General features: G+C 40.4%; 1 protein-coding gene across 1 annotated transcript in view; it reads right to left on the bottom strand.

Annotated features, from left to right (window-relative positions):
• The window catches only part of LOC109937591 (receptor-type tyrosine-protein phosphatase zeta-like), a 239,525-nt gene that overhangs the window by 20,139 nt on the left and 204,613 nt on the right, over window positions 1-14,773 (bottom strand). The window contains exons 14-17 of the mRNA XM_048607832.1: window positions 12,056-12,158; window positions 8,685-8,819; window positions 8,002-8,136; window positions 2,665-2,828 (exon numbers count right to left, since the gene is read on the bottom strand). Of these exons, the coding sequence (XP_048463789.1) occupies window positions 2,665-2,828; window positions 8,002-8,136; window positions 8,685-8,819; window positions 12,056-12,158 (537 nt within the window). The remainder of the gene's footprint in view (window positions 1-2,664; window positions 2,829-8,001; window positions 8,137-8,684; window positions 8,820-12,055; window positions 12,159-14,773) is intronic.

The raw sequence follows: 14,773 nt of genomic DNA on the forward strand, positions 1-14,773 counted from the left end.
ACGCTAATTGTTTCGCATTTTGGTGAGAGATACAAAATGGCAGCACCCATCACTGATTTTGAAGAAATCTGCCCACAAAAATCTAGCAAGCTCTGTGGTGTGTATTGCACCATTCTCAAATTTAGCTCGATCCTGGATGAATTTTCAGCATCCTTAAACAGAGTGATATCCTCAAACAGTCTAAGATACCAATCACATTTGAAGAATTGTCACGTGCAGCAGGCCTGGAATAGAAAGCATTGACAATCTTCATAAGAGTGTGAAAAATGTTTGGGAGGTACACATTGGAGTAGAGAAGTTAAAATATGATAAACAAACTTTAAAATTTTTGAAAATTTGTGTAATTTTAACATAATGGAGAAATGTAACAAATTTAGGAGAGATCGTTTAGGAATAATGATGACTTAATAAACCTTAAAACCCAATTATACCTCATTCAACAAGAAATAATATTTTTCAAGTATTTTTACAGAGATGCTAATAATAAATTAAATTTAATCAAATCAGTAATTTGCATTTCAAAAACAAAATCAGAAATTGCTGGAAAATCTGAAGCAAGTCAGGCAGCATCTGTGGGGAGAAGGCAGAGTTAACGCTTTGGGTCCAGTGACCTTTGTTCAGAACAGGTCAGTACAGTAATTTCCAACTGATTTTTATCTGCAAGTTGTTCTCTGAGGAACAAGGAGTCACTGATTATGACTTCTGAATTTCCATGCTTAACTGCACAGTTGCTGTTAATTGCTGAGGAATGATGATGAATGCTGACTATTTCACTGCTGTTATCATTGTGAGCTCCAGGTATTGAGATAGATGATTTTCAAATTAAAGCTAGTAATATTAGTAAAAATTAGGTTATTTAAAATCAGTTGCTGTCTCTCTCTTTGTCACAAGTAAACATTGATCAATGGTATTCACGATAAGGGTTTTATATGCTTCAAAGATAGGATGAAAGCATTATAATGTCTTCCTGGATTTATTTCTCTTTATGGATGTGACATGGGCAGCAAATCTCAAGACTTCTCTTTCAGACTCAATTGCTGGGTCCATTGTAACCACTTGTGCTTCAGCCAAAGGAAAGCCTGGAGTGCAGAACCTCACATTGTTTGGTTGCTATGGATACGCAAAACTACTCATACTGTCAAAACACAGAACAGAAGAGAAAATGTTGTCAACTCTGTTCAATCCTGGACATCCCCTCTCCTGAACATTTTAAAAAGTCATTTTAACCAAAAACCAATAAAACTGATGTGCCAGATTATGGCCCTGATGTACTCATCAATTTTAGTTACAGTTGAAGTCAACAATTGTGTAAAATTATTAGCTGATCCAACACCATCAATTCTCATTGCAAGTACTGTTAAAATTACTCATACTAGCGCCGCTGATGTAACATATAAATACTATGGTTTAGGGAGCAGGCCAAAGACTGGGAAGTAACTCATCTTCCGATTCCACAAAACCTTCGTACATATGCTAGGTATAAGCCATGAGTATGACATAACCTCAACCACCTAGAAGGACAAGGACAGATGATGCATGGGAATATCATTATTTGCAAGTCACCATCCAAATCATAGACAATTGTGACTTGAAACTATATCATTGTATCTTGACCTGGTCTAAATGCTGGAAAACCCTTTCTATCAGCATTGTGTTGGGTGCATTTATACAACATGGACTGTAGCATTGCAAGGAGGCACTGATTACCACATTCTCAGAGATAAGCAAGGCCTAGACAGGAACACACACGTCTCGAAACTGAAAACAAAATGTATGCACGGTTGATTAGCAGCTTTCACAACTACTGGTATTTTACCAACTTACATTTGATAAACCTTGTGGTGAAAATGAGAAACAGTTGCATTTATATAGCAATTGAACATATTCCCATTAAATCAGTAAACAATTAATTAATTTTGAAGTACAGTCATTGTCATGACCGAGGCAGATAAGGCAAGCATTCTATGCACAGTAAAGATCTATAAAATGTGTCAATTGAATGAATGGTTACTTAAATTGTCACTGCTGGAACTGCTTGAGGAAGGAATGTTGGACAGGTGAAGTGAATTCCTTTCTTTGAAGAGTATCATAGGTTCTATTACATCCATATGAATAGGCAGACAGGCTTCAAAGTAATGTATCAGTATAGCATTACTTCAATACACAAGCAAAGTCAGCCTAGATGACATCAATCTAGTGCTAAATACTCAGCATGATATTAAATGTGAGCGCACTGAACAGGTCAGGCTGTTAAACTTGAATTCCTTGGATCAGTGATAAAAGGAGATCAAACAACTTCCCTTATGGTTATCATCCAGTACTCATATCATACAACCCCAAGTAATGCTCCTATCTTCTTTCTTCCTCAGTGATGAACCTTTCTCAGAACTTCTTATGACCATAGAGCACTGAAAAAATGATGTATTTTCCAATCACCTGCCCAGCCTTGCAAGAAAAATTTTCAATAATGGTGCCCTGGACCTCAACCATCAAGAAACATCACTGAACATGGCAACTCATTGCAGCTATTACGGGAATGCTCAACAGCTCACAGCAAACACATGGTAAACTACCTAGGTCGCCTACTCTAGCATTCAGTCCGTCACCAGTTCTAAGCTAAAAACATCTAAACACCATGTTTCCACAGTGAATAGTTTTACATACCTGCAATGAACTATGACAGGTCCCATAAGATTAGTCTTAGCAGCCGCCGAATGTCGTATAAATGTTAAGACAGGAAGAGCATACTCGGGAACACCCATATCAGGCCATTGAGTGTAATGATATTGAGTTACTGTATGATCATTCTGCCTTCCTTTCTGGGATCCCTGTGTCAGAAGCATAGTTTAGGTCTTTAGCAGTCTTTTGATTTCTTTTATAGAAATTAAACAAAGTCAGTCCATGCATACAAGTTTTACTCTTAGCTCATATGAACACAACATATGTAACAATATAAAAATAATACATTAATTTATTGAATTCTCTTTTCTCCCATAAGACAAAATTTCCTCCACTGCAGGTATTAACTTACACTGGGGTGTTATGATCAACAGGGAATACCCTCAGATCCCTCGATAAAGTATGAGCTTTGTAGACCAAGAAGTGGAATTTCATCCTTCCCTTACAAATGTCTTTTCCATGCTCTTTTCCTTCATCCCTCATATATAATTTTTTTTTAGAATGGTGGCATGGAGGTGTTGGTTACTTGAGTGGAAGGTTTTTTTTTGAAAACTAAGCCAAACAGTACATTCAGAACAGTGGCATAAATCCAGAATGTGCCAGATAGCAAGGACTCCTTGAAGAGTAATGGAATATTTTTCATACTGGGGTGGTTTACAAAAGCTGGAATAAACGTTGAAGGCCATTGGAAATAAAAATAGAAAGTTCTGGAGAAAGTCAGCAGGCCTGACAGCATCTGTTGTGAGAGAAACAGAATTAATTTTCAAGTCCGACATGGCTCTTCTTCAGAAGTGAAAAGGGCTGGAAGATGGTGTTGACAGAGTAGGAGGAGGAGAAGCAAGTGGAGCAGATTGTGAAGGTGATCAGAGCAAAGGACAAAGACTGTGATTATAGTGGAGAAGGAGAGAAAGAAATATAAAACTGGTGTCAATGAAAGTGTTTAAAAGAAAAAATGGGTCCACTCTGCTGACGGAAAAGTCAACAAGACACAAGCAGACCCATTTTAGAACAAAGACCAAAGAAAATTACAGCACAGGAACAGGCCCTTCAGCCCTCTAAGCCTGCACCGACATGCTGCCTGTCACAACTAATGCCCCCTACCCTTTCAGGGACCGTATCCCTCTATTCCCATCCTATTCATGTATTTGTCAAGACGCCTTTTAAAAGTCACTACAGTATCTGCTTCCACTACCTCCCCAGCAGCGAGTTCCAGGCACACACCACCCTCTGTGTAAAAACTTGCCTTGTACATCACCTGTAAACCTTGCCCCTTGCACCTTAAACCTATGGCCCCGGTAACTGATTCCTCCACCCTGGGAAAAAACCTTCTGACTGTCCATACTGTCCATGCCCTTCATAATCTTGTAGACCTCTATCAGGTCACCCCTCCACCTCTGTTATTCCAGTGAGAACAACCCAAGTTTCTCTAACCTTTCCTCATAGCTAATGCTCTCCATACCAGGCAACATCCTGGTAAATCTTTTCTGTACCCTCTCCAAAGCCACCACATCCTTCTGGTAGTGTGGCGACCAGATTTGAACATAGTATTCCAAACGTGGCCTAACTAAGGTTCTATAAAGCTGCAACATTACCTGCCAATTTTTAAACTCAATGCCCTGGCCAGTGAAGGCGAGCATGCCATATGCCTTGTTGACTACCTTCTCCACCTGCATTGCCATTTTCAGTGACCTGTGTACCTGTACACCCAGATCCATCTGCCTCTTCTGGAAAGGACTTCATTCAGAACAGGTAAGGGAATAAAGTTACCTTAGAAAAAATGTTCAGTTTATGCAGCTTCCAAATCAGGAGTGCTTGGTTAAAAATCTGCAGGTTATTAGAAGTTTAGAAGCAAAATGTGTCAGTGCAGCCTTGGAGGGCTGAAGGGCCTGTTCCTCTGCTGTACTGTTCTTTGTTCTTTATTTGTTCTGAGGTACTCTAAGCTCTCAGCTTTGCAGGTTTTCATACAAGATGATTTTATAATTCACAAACTAGGGAGAATCAGTCCAACTTAAAGATTTTGTATAGAGGTGTTAAGGGATAAGTTTTGCTGGGTGTTTTAGGATTTTTCTATGTTTTATATCGAGATAGCTTAGTTTGTTTTTGTTCTTCTTTTGTGTGATAAACTTCTGTTCTATCATGAAGGAACTCTGTGACCAAGTTTCAGTGAATACCCACCACATTAATTAAAATTAAAAGGAAAAGATCTTTCATGGCAGATTTCATTCTAGGATTTGACTTGTCCAGTAACTCAAGTTTTAAGATAGCTATGAAAAAAGGATAAGTCAGAAAATACTGAACTGGGAGAAGGCAAATTATGTCAATATTAAGCAGGAGCTAGGAAGTGTTAATTGGGACGAGCTGTTATCAGGCAATTCCACATTTGACATATGGGAACTGTTTAAAGACCTGCTGATGAGAGTTCAAGACTGGCATGTTCGAGCAAGGAGGAAGGACATGGATGGCAACATAAGGTGCCTTTGAATAACGGGGGAGGCTGTAAATTTATTCAAAAGGAATAAAAGAAGCGTATGTAAGTTTTAGGAAGCTAAAATTGGACAGGGGCTGTGAGGAATATAAGGAAACCAGGAAAGAACTCAAGCAAGAAATTAGGAGAGCAAGAAGGGGCCATGAAATGATTTTGGCAAGTACAGTTAAAAGAGAATCTTGAGGCATTCTATAAATTCATTAAAAACAAGAGCATAACTAGGGAGAAGATAGGACCACTCTTGGATAAAGGAGGGAACTTGTGCATGGAGGCAGAGGATGTGGGTGAGATCCTAAATGAGTACTTTGCATTGATATTCACCCAGAAGGAGGATATGGAGGATAATGAGATTTGTGTGGAGCATGCTAATACACTAGGGCATTTTGAGATCAAGAAAGAAGTGGTGTTGGTTCTCTTGAAGAGGATTAAGGTGGATAAGTCCCCAGGCCCCAATGGTATCTACCTCAGGTTACTTAGACAGACAAGAGAGGAGATTGCTGGGGCCTTGACCAAGGTCTATGTATCCTCGCTAACCACTCGAGAGGTTCTGGAGGACTGATGAGTAGCTAATGTTGTTCCTCTGTTCAAGAAGGGAAATAGGGATAATCCAGGGATCTATGGACCGGTGAATCTCACATCGGTGGTTACGAAGCTATTGGACAGAATTCTTAGGGATAGGATTTATGCACATTTGGTAAAGCATGGCCTAATTAGGAACAGTCAACGTGACTTTGTGCAAGGCAGCTCATGTCTTACTAACTTGATTGAATTTTTCGAGGAGGTGACAAAGGTGATCGATGAGGGTAGAGCAGTGGATGTTGTTTACATGGATTTTAGTAAGGCTTTCAACAAGGTCCTTCATGGTAGGCTGATCCAGAAGATTAAGATGCATGGGATCCATGGTGACTTGGCTGCATGGATTCAGAATTGACCTGTCCAAAGAAGACAGGGGGTAGTGGTGGAAGGGTGTGTTTCAGGCTGGAGGTCCGCCGCTTGTGGTGCTCCATGGGATCTGTACTGAACCTCTGCTGTGTTTGATATATATAAATGACGTAGATGAAAATGTAGACGGGTGGATTAGTAAGTTTGCAGACAATACAAAAATCAATGGAGTTATGGATAGTGTAGACGATTGTCAAAGGACACAGCAGAAAATAGATCAGTTGCAGATAAAGGTACAGAAATGGCAGATGGTGTTTAATCTGGGTAAGTGTAAGGTGCTGTACTTTGGGAGATCAAATGTTGAGAAAAAGTATACAGTTAATGGCAGGACTCTAAACAGCATCGATGTACAGAAGGGTCTTGAGGTTCAAGTTCATAGCTCCCTGAAAGTTGCCATGCAAGTAGATAGGGTGGTAAAGAAGGCATATGGCATGCTTGTCTTTATTGGTTGGGGAATTGAGTACAAGAGTCAGGATGACATGTTGCAGCTTTATAAGATCGAAGAATATAGAGGCTTTGGAGAGAGTGCAGAAGGGGTTTACCAGGATGCTGCCTGGATTAGAGGGTATGAGCTATAAGGAGAGACTAGAAAAAATTCAGTTTGTTTTCTCTTGAATGGCAGAGGTTGAGGGGAAACTTGATAGAAGTCTATAAAATAATAAGATGCATAGATAGGGTTGATGGTCAGAATCTTTTTCCCAGAGTTGAAATGTCTAATAGTAGGGGCATGCACTTAAGGCGAGAGGGGTAAAGTTCAAAGGAGACATGAGACACAAGTTTCTTTTTACACAGAGTGGCAGGAGTCTGGAATGTGCTGCCAGGGGTGGTGTTGGAGGCAGATACAATAGGCGCATTTAAGAGACTTTTAGAGAAGCACATGAATATGCAAGGAATGGAGGGATATGGCAGGCAGAAGGGATTATTTTTATTTGGCGTCAACATCATGGGTCGAAGGGCCTGTTCCTGTGCTGTACTGTCCTATGGTTTATTTAGTAGTATCATTGACTGGGATCATTGTACTGCGCCTTCTTATCCACAGAGCTCTATGACAGTGAGCCTCTTTCAAGAATGCATGGTAAAACATAAAGTTTATAAATGGGTCTAAATCAAATCAAAGAAAACTCAATGGTCTTTTGACTGACTGTTCACCCTAATTCTCTCATCTCGCTGAACACCAGTTTTAAAGGAACAGTTCTAGATTTTGTTTCTGCAATGGACATCAAAATTGACATCCGTGAACAAAATCTCTTCATCTCTTCATCATTTTTAAGGCAAAGATAGATTTTTAAACAGTAACAGAATTAAGGGTTATGGTGAGCGGGCGGGTAAGTGGAGCTGAGTCCATGAAAGGATCAGCCATGATCTTATTGGATGGTGGAACAGGCTTGATGGGCTAGATGGCCCACTCCTGCTGCTTTTTTTTTATGTTCTTGTGTTCTTATCACTGGTTATGGTGTATATATTTTAGTTTAAGCAAGCATATCTGCTATGAGTAATTGAAGACCACGCACATTACAGCAAAGTGGGCAGGAACAGTCTGAAGATTACATAAAATTACGTGTAAATATGGATTGCATCTCAACCTTCAAGCAATGATAGCACTCCTATCTTGCCAAGTGCTATATCCAGAGCTGTTCAGATTTTTGTTGCAAACTCCAAAACACACTGCATTAGAACAATTCCATTTATAAGCTTCTGAACATAGAGGGAAATGTATTAGTGTGGAGTCAAGGTCCAAATGGATGCCCTCCCACCGACTACCCTACTTGAGCGAACGAGGTAAGAGGACCAATTATAACATGACACAAACTAATTCACAGTAAGATGTTATGTGAGCTTTTTTCCTCCTTGAAACATGCTTTATTTTGTATTTGTGTACAAGCATATCCACATACCTTCTTAAACTTTGTGTTCCGAATAGAAAACTGTCTAACAGTATAATAGGACAATACTTTTGTGTTCCTCAGTGAGACCAGAATGTTTCCATATTCTTCACTGTTTTCTGATGGCCAGTACTGATCACATTTCCTCTAAACAGAAATAAGAATACATGTCATGGAAAAATCATGTATTTTCAATCCACGATCATTTGGCATTTTTAACACAGGATGGCTTTCATTTGTGCTGGTTCCAACTCTCTCAGTTTAGAACAGATTGCAGGCATCTCTCCACAGTGACCTGACTGTGCCGCCGTGACCTGGATAAACTTCATGTTGGAAGCTGAGTGCTCAGGAAGGAAGTTGTTTCATTCTCCAACATGAACATCCATTGCCTTGGTAACACTAACTCTGAATGTAAAGTAAAGAAATGCAGCATCTTTTATTGAATGTCCAGTGTAGAATGGAACTCTATAGCCATGGGGCAAGTAAGAACTGTGTTCACTGGCTCATTCTAAATGTGCACAAAAGAGAAATTAAGCCTCAAATGTTTTACAAAACTGCATGGGCAATGACCAATAGAAGCATTTGAAGTAATGTCTCCATTTTTAATTCCAATGAGGTAAAATGATTGGCTGTCCATTTTATTATTCCTAGTCACACAGATCTGAATGCAAGAGTTTTCAAAATATCAAACTCACCCTTCCTTTTTCTACCAGGTTGGTAATCATAACAATAACTCCCACATTGTGTTCCCATATCATCCGCCAGAAATCTGCAGCTGTAGATTTAAGTGGCCCTTGAGCTGCTATATAGGCTTTCTGTCTGTCATAGCCCTGTTAAAGATAGTTAAGAAATACATTGTGTTAACATCCTCCTTCCTTATTATTTAGCACACTTATTAGTGGACAGTTTTGCAAAACAAGCAGATTCAAGGCCCATTTATGTACATTCTATGAAGATCTAGGAGATAAAAGCAGCATAGACATGTATTTACAATAATGCAAGAAAAATTAAAAATAACAAACTTCACCTTTCTTCTTCCTTGAGAAGATAGGACTATAAGGAATAGGCCATTCATTAGGATCATGGCTGATCCAAAATTTCTCATGTCCATTTTCCATGCCCTTTGCCCATAACCTTGATTCCCCTACTAATAATCTATCTATCTCAGCCTTAAATATACACATCACAGCTCTCTTCTGGCAAGGAGTTTCAAAGACTCTCAACCCTTAAAGAACAAATTCTTCCTCATCTCAGTCTTTACTGCTGTCTTTTTACCCTGGGACTTTGCTCTCTGGTCCTAGACTAGGGGAAACATTCTCTCAGTATTTAGCCTGTCAAGCTCATTAAGAATCCTATATGTTTCAATGAAATCATCTTTCATTCTTCAAAGTTCCAATGAGAAGTGTCCCAACCTGTTTAACCTTTGCTCTAAAACAATCCCTCTCTATTGGGGCATGTCCTAGCGGACCTCCTCTGAACTGCTTCCAATGAAATTATATCTCTTCTCAAATAAGGGGACCAAAACTGCTCACAGTACTCCAGATGTGGTCGCACCAGCACCTTTTACAGTTGCAGTAAGACTTCCCTACTCTTATACTCCAACCCCCTTGAAAGAAGGGTGAACATTCCATTAACCTTTCGGATTACCTGTGGCATCTGTGTGCTGGATTTCTGTGTTTCATGCACAAATACCTCTAAGTCCTTCGTGAAGCAGCTTTCTGTAGTTCTTCTCTGTTTGAATAATGCTCTGTTATTTTATTCTCCCTACCAAAATGAATAACTTCATGTTTTTTTCAAATTGTGCTCCATTTGCCAGCTTTGACTATTTATTTAATCTATCAATATCTTTGTAAAATGTTTGTATCTTTCTTGCAACCTGTTTGGAATGCCAATAGCAATGGGAAGCTGAACTGTCCAAAGTTTCTACTTTGGCAGAAATGCTAGACAACGCACTTCCATTGGAGTTCTGTTAATCTTCGATAGCTTTTATTTCATATTTCCAGCATTCATAGTATTTTGCCTTCCTTGTGTATTCTGTCAATTTTCTCTTGAAGTTACAGTGGTCAGGTATGACCATATTACTGGCAAAGAAAATCCCAGTGTAAATACTCTTGCAAGTGAAGAAATGGTGCAGCAATTACCATGAGGATTAGTGAAGTGCTTATAATGAAGGAAAGCCAAACAGTAATGGAGAGGAGGAGATATTGAAACATGGAACAGGTCAGTGATATATATGTACCAGCACAACCTGTCCTGGACTTCCCACATAGATGCGATGGTCAAGAAGGCACAACAAAGTCTCTTCTTCCTCAGGCGGCTCAGGAAATTTGGCATGTCCGTAAGGACCCTCACCAACTTCTACAGATTCACATTGAAAGCATACTGTCCGGGTGCATAACGGCCTGGTATGGCAACTGCTTTGCCCAGGACCATTAGAAACTACAGAAGGTGTGTGCACAGCCCAGACGATCACAGAAGCCAACCTTCAATCCATGGAGATAACAAGGTGTAGAGCTGGATGAACACAGCAGGCCAAGCAGCATCAGAGGAGCAGGAAAGCTGATGTTTCGGGCCTAGACCCTTCTTCAGAAATGGGGGAGGGGAAGGGGGTTCTGAAATAAATAGGGAGAGAGGGGAAGGCAGATCGAAGATGGATAAAGGAGAAGATAGGTGGAGAGGAGACAGACAGGTCAAAGAGGCTGGGGTGGAGCCAGTAAAGGCGAGTGTAGGTGGGGAATTAGGGAGGGAATAGGTCAGTCCAGGGAGGACGGACAGGTCAAGGGGGCAGGATGAGGTTAGTAGGTAGGAGATGGGGGTGCGGCTTGAGGTGGGAGGAGGGGATAGGTGGGAGGAAGGACAGGTTAGGGAGGCGGGGACGAGCTGGGCTGGTTTTGGGATGCGGTGGGGGAGGGGAGATTTTGAAGCTTGTGAAGTCCACATAGATACCATTGGGCTGCAGTGTTCCCAAGTGGAATATGAGTTGCTGTTCCTGCAACCTTTGGGTGGCATCGTTGTGGCACTGCAGGAGGCCCAGGATGGACATGTCTTCTGAGGAATGGGAGGGGAATTGAAATGGTTCGCGACTGGGAGGTGCAGTTGTTTAGTGCAAACCGAGCGTAGGTGTTCTGCAAAGCGGTCCCCAAGCCTCCTCTTGGTTTCCCCAATGTAGAGGAGGCCACAACGGGAACAGCGGATACAGTATACCACATTAGCAGATGTGCAGGTGAACATCTGCTTGATGTGGAAGGTCTTCTTGGGGCCTGGGATGGGGGTGAGAGGGGAGGTGTAGGGGCAAGTGTAGCACTTCCTGCGGTTGCAGGGAAAAGAGCTGGGTGTGGTGGGGCTGGAGGGGAGTGTGGAGCGGACGAGGGAGTTCAATCCATGGACTCCATTTACACAGCTCACTGCTGCAGAAAGCCTGCCAACATCATCAAAGACCCATCGCACCCCAGTAATGCTCTCCTACAACCTTTTCCATCAGGCAAAAGGTATAGAAGTCAGAACACATGCACCAGCAGGTTCAGGAACAGCTTCTACTCAGCCGTTATTCGACTGATGAATGGACTCTCTAGCCTCAAATAATGCTGATCTTGCTAACATTGATCTCACTTAGTGCATACCCTGTGCAATGTAACCTGTATGCCTCTGTCTGAGTCTTTTTGATCTGTACATCCTTGCTTACTATGATCTGCCTCTATTGCTTGTAAACAAAGCTTTTCACTGTACTTCGGTACAGGTGACAGTAAATCAATCAATATTCACTTGACTGTTCTATCCTTCGCTCTGATTACTGCTGAGCAATGCCACAGGAGATACATTAATACAGCAACATTTTCCACTTTTGAGGGAAATTGTAATGTTGTGGCATTAAGCTGCATGCAAATGTACTGAATAGTAAATAACCAAAGACTTTTAAAACAATATCTTGTACTAATAGGGATGTTTCCAGAGAAATTTTATAAAATGTAAAAATGATAAATAATAATTAATAACAGGGTAACAATAAATTCAAAACTATTCCTCCCACCATCCCAGAATATGAAAGGAGCTTCTATACATTACTTACATCGATGTAATTTGCATTGATATAATCACTGTGCTTGGAGTCTTTTTCCACAAGTGGGGCTAGTTTAACTCTGCTATGGTCAACTGCAACAAACAAAAACCTCCTTTACTTTTTCCAAGAACTGAACAATTTAAGTTTTAAAAAAAAAAGTTATTGCAGGTTGTAAAATCTAATGAGCTAATCCATGTAAGCAAAACAGCAATATAACTCACGCAATCCAAAAAAAACATTTTAAATCAAACAGGAATATTTCTCTCAGGTTTGGCAACAGCCTCCTTACTCTGCTGAGAACACATGGGCTCCACAAGGGCATGTGATTCACATACTCAAATGCAATATCCCATTGTGAAAGATTATGGATATAAAAAAAAGTTGCATGCCAAGATTGCATCAGGCAAGCAAAAACAGGACATTCAGCATATGGTGAAAAAGAAACAGAATTTAACGTTTCACATCAGGCTGAATCTTGGCCAAAAAAATGTAAGTGTCAGTTGCATCGAGGTTTTTGGAGGGTTTCCACAGTGAGGCCCAGAACATTTACTTGCCATATCTTACCTCATTACATACCTGACCTGCTCCCATGGCATCCTTCTTGTCTAGGTAAGAGCAGATAAAACAGCATTTGGAAGATGAGATGATTAGGACTGGTGTTATAATTTCAATCCCCACATTAAAAATGATACTTGAGATCCACAATTTGCTTTCCCCATTGATCCAGTTACAGCTAAGTCTGTGATCTCAGGAGAGGACAAGGCATTCGTAAATCACTTTCTCACTCACAAAACTAGACAAAGCTTCCCTGTTATTCCAATATTCCAGTACTCCAGTGCCAGGTTAGTGTTAGACTGGGACGTGGTGATGCCTCCTATTATTTGCCATTAGTAGTAAGAGAAGTGAACAAAGTCTCCCCAGTGGGAAGGGGTAGTTATTGATTAGTAGGGAGTTTTTGATAGTAGGGATCAGGATCAGTAAGTGTGTGTTTGTCACTGAGGAAGTCAAAGTAGTTGTTATGCAAATTGTTGGAGGACCAAATTGAAAAATGAGCTATTAGTATAATGGTCAGGGGATCTTGCAAAAACAGAGTACGAATAAATGGGTTACTATCACATTGGTAGGCTGTGACTAGTGCAGTACTGTAAGGATCAATAATCGGGCCCCCACTGCTCACAATATAAGTCAATGATTTAGAGGTGGGGACCAAATGTCTTATTTCCAATTTTGTGGATGACACAAAGCTAAATGGAGGGAGAAAAAGTGGTGAGGAAGATGAAAAGCAGCTTCAGGAGGATTTGGATAGACTTAATGAGTGGGCAAGAACATGGCAGAGGGAATATAATGTGGAAATATGTGAGACTATCCACTTTAGTAGGAGGAACAGATGTGCAGAGTATGCTTTAAGTGGCAAGGGCTTGGCAAGTGTAGATGCACAGAGAGTCCTTGGTCCTTGTCAAATGACTGAAGGCTAACATGCAGGTCCAGCAAGATATTCAGAAGACTAATATAATATTAGCCTCTATTGCAAAAGAATTTGAGTATAGGACTAACAAAGTCTTGCTTCAATTGTATAGGAACTTGGTCAGATTGCACCTGGCGTATTATGTACACTTTTGGTCTCCTTACCTCAGAAATGATATTGTTGCCAAAGATGAAGTGCAGTAAAGATTCACCAGACTCATTCCCAGAATGGCGGGACTATCTAATGGAGAGAGATTGAACAAACTGGGCCTGTATTCTCTAGAGTTTTGAAGCAGGAGAGGCGATCTCATTGAAACCTATAGAATACTTAAGGGGATAAACAGGGTAGGTGCATGTCAGGTGTTTCCCCTGATTGGGGAGTGTAGAACTAGGGAACAAAAACTAAAAGGGGGATGAGAAGATTTTTTTTTAAATCAGAGGATTGTGAATCATTGGAATTCGCTATCTGTGGAAGATCAGTATTTGAGTATGTTTAAAGTACGGATTGATAGATTTTTGATTACCGGAAACATAAAGGGTAATGGGTAAAAGGCATTGAAGTGTTCAATCAGCCATGCTTGTATTAAATAGTAAAACATTCTTGATGAGCTGAATGGCCTAATCCTGTATTTATGTCTTTATGTAAATGAGAATGTTCTTTTGAGATTTCTTGTGAAGACTGAATCAGTTTAGCCACTGAGATACTTTTGTAAACTACTTTACATACAAAACAACATGCCAGTGCTTAGCAGAGAGACGGTGATGAAACATGTAAGGGTGTCATGTTCAGTAAAGCACTCAATTATAATCACAAATTGATTGTCCTAAAGAGAGTATAAGAAATTGCAGGAGTATTTCACATGTAGAAATGAGATAAATTGAGTGCAGTTCAAGGCAGTTTCCTACGGAGTTTAAGAATCATGATTTTGCTAAGATTTAGAGAAAAGTTGTTAGAGGAGCTTTATCAAAGATTGTACAGGAATGGTCTGTCTGATGGTAGTTGAAAGAAGTCATTTTTCATATCCAGTGGTAGATGGAGATACTGAAGAGTTGGTGCAAAGTTGTGAAGTGTTTTTTTAATTTCACATCATATACAAAAAAAACTATGAGAAAATGTTAGAGACAACAAGGTGCAGAGCTGGATGAACACAGCAGGCCAAGCAGCATCATAGGAGCAGAAAGGCTGAAGTTTCGGGCCTAGACCCTTCATCAGAAATGGGAGAGGGGAAGGGGGTTCTCAAATAAATAGGGAGAGAGGGGGAG

Source organism: Rhincodon typus, chromosome 18 (genome assembly GCF_021869965.1).
Source record: "Rhincodon typus isolate 14 chromosome 18, sRhiTyp1.1, whole genome shotgun sequence".
In the NCBI taxonomy this organism is placed as follows: domain Eukaryota; kingdom Metazoa; phylum Chordata; class Chondrichthyes; order Orectolobiformes; family Rhincodontidae; genus Rhincodon; species Rhincodon typus.